The sequence below is a fragment of the Capsicum annuum genome, chromosome 2 (assembly GCF_002878395.1).
Source record: "Capsicum annuum cultivar UCD-10X-F1 chromosome 2, UCD10Xv1.1, whole genome shotgun sequence".
Taxonomy (NCBI): domain Eukaryota; kingdom Viridiplantae; phylum Streptophyta; class Magnoliopsida; order Solanales; family Solanaceae; genus Capsicum; species Capsicum annuum.
In genome coordinates, this window is record NC_061112.1 from 136,810,048 (window position 1) to 136,820,463 (window position 10,416).

Sequence of the window (10,416 nt, forward strand, 5' to 3'; positions counted from 1 at the left end):
TCTTTATGTAGATTAAATGTTCTCAACCCATCCACCTTAGTGAATCTTTCTTGTAAATCCACCCACACTGTCCTTGCATCAGATGCATACATAATTCCCCCAAAAAGATTTTTGGATACAGAGTTCATTATCCAGGACAATACAATTGCATTTACCATTTCCCAATGATTCCTTATACTTTCTGGGAAACTTTCTTTAGTACAACTACTATCAACTAACCCCAGTTTGTTCCTACCAAGCAAAGCAACACGCATGGATCGAAACCAGATGGGGTAGTTTTCAATACCTGTTAGTTGAAATGATATTATTTGAGTTCCATTCACATCTGAAGAATGTAGAAACAGAGGGTGATTGTAATCCACACCAGGAATTTGCCTAGCAGTGCTTGAGCTTAAACCTACTGGAATTGCTCCATTTGATTGATCAGTTGAAGTATTCATCCTTGTGAAATTGTTCAAGAACTATGTGGCAGAATCACTAATTCGATCAAGAATCGAATAGATGAATACAGAAAATATTAGCTGATCACTGAGGCTGCATTAATGGCTTTGATACTATGTTGTTTATTGAGTTTAATGCAGTATCAATATAGCAGGAAGAACATAAATGGGAAGAAGAAGAAGAGAAATATAGAGAAGATTAGAGTAGTCTTATTATTCCAGTGGAAAAAACTTAATACAATAAGTAGATATAGTGTGTATATATATATAGTGAATGTGAGGCTTAACTAACTAACCGACTAGCTTTTATTTTTCCTAATTCTCTAACTAAATTGACTGTCATCTAATAGTGACTGATTATTGACATTGTGATAAATTATATTAACTGCTTTGTTTTATCAAGTTATACTATCTGTATCAACAGATACACTGTTGATAGTGTCCAGAATTAAATTTTAGAATTTATACCACCATCTCAATAATCTGATATGTTTTTACGAAAAAAATAAAAATAAATTTATAGCGTTTATGATATTTAAAAAATTTATGTTATACGTCTTTACAATTACACAATTTACCTATAGTTAATCGATACGTATTGCCATCTTAATTTTATCACTAACCATATAAATTGATATATTTTGATAGTGTAAATAATTTTTTGCCCAATTATAAACGAATGAAGTCCTCAAAAAAGGAAAAAATATAAGTCATGATGACTCATGAGAAAATAAAATTCTGAGAGATGTTCAAATTGTGTCATACTGAACAAAAATAGATAATTCTGAGACAAAAACTTTATACTATCTTATTCCTTAGGTGGTTACTGATACTGAAATAAGTTACTATACTACTATATTAGAATTTTGTAATTTGTAGGAGATAAATTATTTCCGAAGATAGAAAAATAGTATCGAAATTAGTTACTCCTAAGTAAAACATGAAAACGATAAAAGTACCTTTGATGCTGCTCTATTATTTAGGTACTTAGGTTTGTGACCAGACACTCCAATAGACACTATTATCTCCTCAGTTTTGGGTGAGTCATTATTTTCATAGGGCTGAGTCTATAATCTAGTTCAATAGTTTATTTTGTTTAGATAAAGATAGTCGGGGGTTTAATTGTCTGTTTAAATAAATATTGATTATTTAGTAGAGACTTTTACAAAGTCAGTTGATCAGTCAGTTCAGTTTTATATTTCAAAATCCATTCGACTATAAATGTCATTATTTGTTTTAATAGAAGCATTCATTAGGATTTCAAGCTTAAATCTCATTACATGTTTTCATAGCTTCCCGCGTTTATGTTTTCATTAAATGCTAGTAATATATTATGACAAGTAAGAAAAAGGTGATCGCTTTTGAGGAGTCTCATTTTTTAATATTAAATATTACTCCCTCCGTCCCATTTTACTTATCTCAAATTTCTTAATTTGATTTCTCATTTTACTTGTCATTTTTCACAGATCAAGAAAATTTTTTTTTCCCATATTTTACTTTTTGCATTAATTATTTTTTTCTTCAAATTAAAATGTAGACATCATTTAATAGAGGTACTATGGTAAACTAGTTATGTTATTAATTATTTTTCTTAATCATTGTGCCAAGTAAAATGGGACGGAGGAAGTATTTATAAAAAATTTTAAAAATTTATATAAGAAGAAAGAATTATTAAAAAAATTTGATACATCTAAAGTACTATATTAAAAAAGATTAATGCATTTATTATATTATTAAGGGTCATATATATAATTTCAAAAATAGAATTTATTAACCTAGCTATTTTCTTCATAAAAATTTAAGACCTCCCGTTTGATTTCGACGTTAAGTCACTAATAAGATTGAGCCGCTGTGCTGTGCTATCTAACTTGTCCAACTAACAATATAGATACAATATAGATACCCTTGCGCGCCCATGCAAGTGGTTTGCTCGGACCAACAATGACACACATTTAAGGTATAAAGTCAGGGTGAGAAATAACATGATACTACTTTATAGATTTTGTAGAGGCGTGCATGATATCAAAAAGAGAAAAAAAAGTGAAAGCAATAATGTGGAATTCCTGTAAGGACAACTGTCAGCATGAGATGTCATGAATTAGTTACTACAGAAACGCAGAAAATTCCGAATCTTTGCTGTGAATGGAAGAATAGAATAATGAGAACAAACTGATCGATGTGGTGGACTATTATTACATATATATGTATTTGTAATAACAGATCCCATTTCTCTCTCTCCCCTCTTTGTCTACAATTTCTTGTGTCGTTTCTTTCTCTGTGTCACACAAAACATATGGTCTCATTGTTTGGATTACATTAACCCCATTTCTTTTCTTTCCCAACGAGAAAGAAAGGGAATAAAAAAGAAGAAAAAAAAGTTTGTTTCTTTGAATGTTTAATAGCATAGGTTCTGTTTGTATGGCATTTTAGAAAAGCTTAATGTGTTCACCTTTTTCACATCTGGGAGCCTTCACTTTCATTCTGTCTCCCAGGTATCTCCTCTCTTTTAATCCTTTTTTCCTTTGTGTGGGTGTATAAATAAATTAGAGATACAAGTTTTAGTTTTATGTTTCATAAGATTGGAATGAGGTTGTGACATCTCCTTTATGTTAAATATTTTTACTATAAGTTTTTTTGATGCAAAGTGTCTTTCTAGCTGTCTGAGATTATGCAAAATGGATATCCTCTTTCTTGATTTTAATCCTTATGGTTACGGAATTCTGGGGTTCTAAAATTTTGCTAGGCGTAGTTTGTATTGGATTCAAATGAAATACAGGCAATTTACATCTAGGATTGTTGAACCGTTTTATAGGATCTTTCTTCATGTTATATAAGTAGTATATGATCCTGTTTTTTAGCATTGAATGATTGGGGTTATGGCTTTGATTTTTATAACAATTTTATGTATTTGTTCTTATTGCTGTTATCTTGAATGTGTTCTGATTGTAGGTGCTTCTGCAATTAGGAGAAATTGAGGATTCATTTTTTCCACGTAAAGCAAAAGATTTGCTTTGTTAAGGATGAGTGGAGCTGTGCTAGTTGCACTTACTGCTGCCATTGGCAACTTGCTGCAAGGATGGGACAATGCAACAATAGCAGGTATTTGCTGCTTAACCTCCTCATGTTGCGTATTTTCTTTCGCAGTTTTTGTCATGCAAGATACATGCTAATAGAAGATAGAGAGAAATTCTAGTGTCTTTATGTTTTTATTTTTATAATATTTGGATCAAAATGAGTTTAAATGGAGCGAAATTGGATAGTGCGGATTCAGATAGCCGACTTGCTTGGGGTTGAGGCTTAGTTGTTGATAGTTTAATTTGCAGTGATTTCTAGTATGGCCATCAAGACTCCAACTTTACATCTTTTTAGCTATGTGGTCCAACTTTTCCAAGATCTGAACGTACTAATCCAAACGCATGGTACCATTTTTTGAGAAAAAAATTGTTTGTGATATGTTTCAGGAGCTGTTCTTTATATCAAGAAGGAATTCAATTTGCAAACTCAGCCAACTATAGAAGGGCTAATTGTTGCTATGTCGCTAATTGGGGCGACTGTGATCACAACGTTCTCTGGACCTGTATCTGATATGTTTGGTCGGCGTCCAATGCTTGTTATTTCATCCGTACTTTATTTTCTCAGTGGACTAGTAATGTTGTGGGCTCCAAATGTGTATGTGCTGCTTCTAGCAAGGCTGTTGGATGGATTTGGTATCGGTCTTGCTGTAACACTTGTTCCCGTTTATATATCTGAGACTGCCCCGCCAGAAATAAGAGGGCGTCTGAATACCTTTCCTCAGTTCACTGGATGCGTTGGAATGTTTCTCTCATACTGTATGGTCTTTTCAATGTCGTTGATGCAGTCACCAAGTTGGAGGCTAATGCTTGGGGTTCTCTCCATTCCTTCTCTTGCTTATTTCTTTTTGGCTTTGTTTTATTTGCCTGAATCTCCGAGGTGGCTTGTTAGTAAAGGACGGATGAAAGAGGCTAAACAAGTTTTACAGAGATTGCGTGGCAGGGATGACGTCTCAGGTATGAGCTAACTCTTCAATGCCCTGCCTATCCTTTTTCACATCTAGACGCTCACTTCAAGCTTGTTACAGAAACATCGACTAATATTAAATAGAATCATTGTTGCAAGCTTTAAGCTCAAATTTGCAGTTGATTTTGTAAAGACTAAAGCCTATTTCTTAAACACGTTCTTCATTCTTTTCTAATTGGAGCTTCAAGGTGATTTAAATGCAACCGGTATAAACATATTAGGTGCCATTGTGCCACATTGATTCATTTCATTTAATTCGTTTATTGCAGAACCAATATTGTCCAGGCTGCAAAATTTAATTGCCTATGTTCTTTCGTCCCATCTTTCTTCCCAACTCATTCTGCTCAATTAATATGCCTACTGTATTTCTGGAAGCAAGCTTGCATGAACTCCATATCAAAGTATTGATCCATTGTCATGTGTCCCTTGATTCTATATGAAAGCAGCCATTATTTTTTCAGAATGCAATATTTTTTCCAAAAGAACTTGAGGGGGATAAATTTTCTCGTATAGCCGTATGCACAAAGATGCCTGTATCATTGTTCAATTCTATAGTTTTTTCTATTCCCTATATTTATTTTCTCTTTGCTTTATCATGAGAGATAGGGAAAGCTTATATTTTGTTATATCATCAGGGTAATGATGCATCAGCCTGCTATAGTAGTTATCATCAGGAATGCAGAAGTCAAGTTTTACGAACAGAAGTATTTTATTTCTTGAAAATATTAAGGTTTTATGATAGGTGTATTAAGAGTTTTCCAAACTTAACACTTGAAGTAACCAGAAATATAATGTGCACGAGAATCCTTTCTGCTTGCAGGTGAAATGGCCTTGCTGATGGAAGGTTTAGGCGCTGGAGGTGAAGTGTCTATAGAGGAGTACATAATCAGTCCAGATGATGAATATGCTGATAACCAGGAGCATGCAGTAGAGAAGGATCGGATCAAGCTATATGGAGCTGAAGAGGGTCTTTCATGGGTAGCTAAACCTGTGACTGGACAAAGTACTCTTGGTCTGGTCTCCCGTCATGGGAGTGCGATAAACCAAAGTAATCTTATGGATCCGCTGGTCACTCTCTTCGGCAGTGTTCATGAGAAGCTACCAGAGATGGGAAGCATGCGCAGCATGCTTTTTTCAAATTTTGGCAGCATGTTCAATATAGCAGACAATCAAGTTAAACATGAAGACTCGGATGAAGAAAGTCAAAGGGATGGTGACAAGCCTTCGGATGCTTCTGGGGCAGAATCTGATGACAATCTAAGTAGCCCATTGCTCTCACGGCAAGGGACAGGTGCAGAAGGGCATCCAACCTCATTACACATCAGACAGGGTAGCAATTACACTACCGCAAATGCTGGAGAAAATGCCAGTATGGGTATAGGTGGTGGTTGGCAGCTAGCTTACAAAAAAGATGAGAAAAAGGAAGGAGCACTCAAAAGGATTTATTTGCATCAGGAGCCTGGTGTTGGATCACGCCGTGGATCCATTGTTTCCCTTCCAGGTTGTGATGCTCATGCAGAAGGTGAGGTCATACATGCTGCTGCTTTAGTGAGTCAGTCCGTTCTTCGAACAGATAGCATCTTGGCTCAACAGACTATTGAGGAAGCAGTAGAGAAACAATCTGGACCTGTTACAAAGGGGCCAGGCTGGAGAGCTCTTTTTGAGCCTGGAGTCAAGCACGCTCTCATCGTTGGAGTTGGAATTCAAATACTGCAGCAGGTAAAGGGCTTATGTTTGACCTTATGACAGTTCCAAACTATGAATAGAATCATCAGAAATTTTACCTTATTTCAGCTTTATTCTAAGAAGAAACACGGTTATGTGGGTTAATGTCTCAACTGGATTTAGTATTGAGAACTATTTACTGCATAATTGTACATGTAAAAGAGAATCACATGACACTTGTTTTTTTCTATAGATGACTTGTCAAGGAATTGGCTGCTTCTTCTGTTAGGCAATGGCTTGAATCAAGCTTTATCTATACTACTTGCATGCTCAAACCAGAAAGTAAATTAGTGCGGATAGAAATTGGCATCTATCTAGTGAAATGAATGCCAATCACCAGTTAATGAGTTCATTATAGATTGAGTACTGAGCTAACGATGAAAAGTTGTTGCATAATAGGTACTTTGTATCTCCCTTTTGATTGACATACTTTAGATAGTGCTAAATGGAGGTTCTTCTTCACGACGTCACTATTGCTACATGTTTTAGCTGAAGATCCTAATATCTCACTGCTGTAGTTTTCTTTTGGAAGATCTGTCATCGTTCTATATCTAATGCTTTTGAATGTGTTTGGGAATTGTGGACCTAGAAGACTAGAACCATCAGTAGAACACTAGTTTGAAGCTTCAGGATCAAACTGGATGTGAGTTTGGAATACTTTCTTTCCTCTGCATTACAAGGATGTCTTGCGACCCCTGTTATCACTTTGACCCCCAATAAATGGCGACCATGTGTATTTGCCTTATCTGATTACTACATTATATACATTACCAGAGGTCCACCAAGTTTACATTTTTATATGAAATACAATCTACTTTCCGTTGGTTGATTGGATTTAGATAAGGTCTCACGGGACCATATTTACATATACTAGCAATCACTTAAGAGTCATCAGTGAAAGGAAGCTCTTTTACTTGGTTATGTCGGTTTCTTAGTTTATTTACTTTTTGCTAAGATCTTGTTTTACCTCCATGTCTTGTGATAAAGTCAAAACTTTTCTCGCATGAGACTTCGCATAGAACATAAGACAATGAAAGAAAAGAATCGCATAAGCAAATATCAACTAGGTGGGGTGAATCTTGATCATGTGGTCTTAGTGTTTGATAGGAGCCTATTAGTTATTTAAGATATTAATATGTTTGTGCAGGGATAAATGCGAGATTTAGAAAACCTCTGGTTCTGGAGAACTCCTAATATGTATGAGAAGATAACTTACTGAGTGGTAGAATGAGGTGTGTCCCAATAGAGTAAATGTACATATTACATCCATATAGCTGAGTCAACTTGTTTTGGATTGAGGAGAGTCGTTACTATTGTTGTCGATGATCACACGAATACTCACACTTGTTTTGTTTCTTGGTCAGTTTTCTGGTATAAATGGGGTTCTCTATTATACTCCTCAAATTCTTGAACAAGCAGGAGTAGGTGTTCTGCTATCAAATATGGGTATTGGCTCAGAGTCGGCATCGTTCCTCATAAGTGGCATCACAACTTTGTTAATGCTTCCAAGTATAGGCATTGCAATGAGACTGATGGACATTGCTGGCAGAAGGTAACACTGGTTCGCTTATCCTCATAATCTCAGTTTTGCTGCATTATTTATTGGATATCTATAAGTCAAGTTTGATGTTAACTCTAGTCGCACTAATTCATTTCAACTTTAACGAGTAGTACTATTACCTTACACTAGTGAATAATGTACTTATATGTTGACTTCTCCAGGTTGCTTCTTCTGGCTACTTTGCCTATCCTTTTGGTGTCACTGATCGTACTCGTCCTAGGCAATGTAATTAATATGGGTGCTGTGATACATGCTGTGATCTCCACGATTAGTGTTGTCGTCTACTTCTGTTGCTTTGTTTCGGGATTTGGTCCAATCCCCAACATCCTCTGCTCAGAGATATTCCCCACCAGCGTTCGTGGCATATGTATCGCTATATGTGCTCTCACATTTTGGATTGGAGACATTATTGTCACCTACTCACTCCCCGTTATGCTCAATTCCATTGGACTTGCTGGCGTCTTTGGCATCTACGCTGTAGTATGTGCCATTGCTTGGGTCTTCGTTTTCCTTAAGGTCCCTGAAACGAAAGGCATGCCCCTTGAAGTCATCACAGAATTCTTTGCTGTTGGCGCTAAGCAATCTGCAAAAGAATAAACGCGCGCTGGAGATTTTGAATTTTGTGTAATTATACTTGCTGAATGTGAGCTATGCTATACTATGTGATCAACTGTTCTTCCATCATGACTGAAGGCGCTTCGCAGTGCTCGGAAGAAAGACAACCACTTTACAGGATTATAGTCAGAAGAGGTTTCAATTAGTTTCTGTTTGCTTTCATCACGAATTTAGCTCAAATTTGAAATATAAATTTGTCTCTCAAGGCACTTTATGATGCTAGTTTTTGTAACATTTTATCAATACACTCGCATAATCTCTCTGTCTTCATTTGAATTATGATCCACCAATGAATAGTTCTTCAGTATATCGTTATTGTATAAAATGGTGGTTGATCTCGTCTAAAAATTTACATTGCTACTCAAAAAAACTTATGCTTTAAGACAGCGGTACTCACAATTCCAACGTCTGATGAGGGAACAACAGCATATGTGATTTCGAGGATCTGGAACAGTTAATCGGAGGACCATCTTATACCAAGATGACAATTAGACACGCTTATTAAAGATATAATTAAGTGAATAAAAATGTAATGTTCCCGGTTACTTACTTTTAGAAGACATAATCACACAGTTTAATACAGTTGCAGAGCATATATATATATATATATTTCACTTTTGTTATAAATATGTATATGTTACTAGAACTCATAGGGGCTCTCTAAGAGTAGAAAGAGGCCCATAGTTTTGGTATCACCGCACAAAAATTCAAGCACCAACTTTGTGTTGTTTATAAATACAAATTATTACCTTCTCAAAAAAGTTATTATCATGAAAAAGAATCAGCTCATGTCTAGTGACTCGTTGAAGATAAAATTTAAAAATGACATGTTCTTTTCAATAGTTAATTTTAAAACAGCCACAATCCTAAAATTTAAAAGACATTTCTTGAAGATTTACTCGTAGATTTTAAAATCCCTGGATAGTAGCTATTTTTTGAAGCTACGGTCCAACAAAAATGGCTAGTTGACACTATTTCTTACTTAAAAGATAATGCATGATGACCTAACTTTTGTCATCTTCACTTGTGTTGTATGATAATCTCAGTTTAATGAAAATTTTAAAGATTGGTTTGTGGTGTCATGTAGAAAGAAGGGCAAAGTATATAAAACAGTAAAAGCAAGGGTTAGAATGGAATAAGCAGTGAAAACAACCTTACTGGATGTCCTATTCCTTTGGATCTACAACTTCTAAGTATCTTTGGGATTGATTCTTGGAACTTGGAGGTGGGTTCAGTAGTCATCATTTTTTATGTGAAAAAATTTTAAATATCTTTTGCACTTTTTCATGTCAATCAAAAATTAGATATTTTGTTGATTTACTTCCTTTGGTCTATATTATATGGTATTTTTAGCTTTTATATTTAGTTCAAAATGAGTAAATAATTAGTATTACTAAATCAAGAAAATATTAAATTTGCTTATTTAGATAAGTAGGTTCTTACCAAATCAAGAAATTATAATATTAAATAAGAAATACTTCTTCCTCTATTTTCACTTGTTCATGTTTGACAAGTAATATTTCCTCCATTCCTTTTTATTGCTCCATCTGAATTGTATTTATATTCCTAAATACTTACTCCTTTAATTTTTCAAGAATAGTTTAAATTTTTTTTAGTGCTATGATGCCCTTATTCAGTAAATGTAATCATTAGTCATTTGAAAAGAGGTATTAAATTTAATTAGAGTTATATTAATAAAATTACTTTTAGTTTTATAGGATTAAGAGATTCATTAATGGATGTGCCTAACTCGAAAACAATAAACAAGAATGGAGAGAGTAATCAATAATATAGTAAAGTTTATTATATCACCACCATTTAAATATAATAAATTCAGTATTTTGAAATTGAGACATGATTAGTTAATAATAAGTATAAATTAGGAACTAAGTGATAAATTATTTTTAAATTTTTTTAAATTAAATAAGTAAAAGTGAATATTTATTTTTAATATAGTAAATAAATAAAAATAGAGACAGAATTTTTTTCTTTTTTTTATTTTTCAAGGTATCCCCACAGCCGACAGCCATGAGGCTA

General features: G+C 34.3%; 1 protein-coding gene across 1 annotated transcript; it reads left to right on the forward strand.

The window, feature by feature from the left end:
• The first annotated feature begins 2,587 nt into the window (after nucleotides 1-2,587).
• Nucleotides 2,588-8,655, forward strand: LOC107859760 (monosaccharide-sensing protein 2). The gene is made up of 6 exons (XM_016704855.2): nucleotides 2,588-2,932; nucleotides 3,390-3,539; nucleotides 3,902-4,468; nucleotides 5,299-6,197; nucleotides 7,568-7,755; nucleotides 7,926-8,655. Exons 2-6 carry the CDS (start codon nucleotides 3,461-3,463, stop codon nucleotides 8,359-8,361), a joined length of 2,169 nt encoding a protein of 722 aa, XP_016560341.1. The 5' UTR covers nucleotides 2,588-2,932; nucleotides 3,390-3,460; the 3' UTR covers nucleotides 8,362-8,655.
• Nucleotides 8,656-10,416: the final 1,761 nt, after the last annotated feature.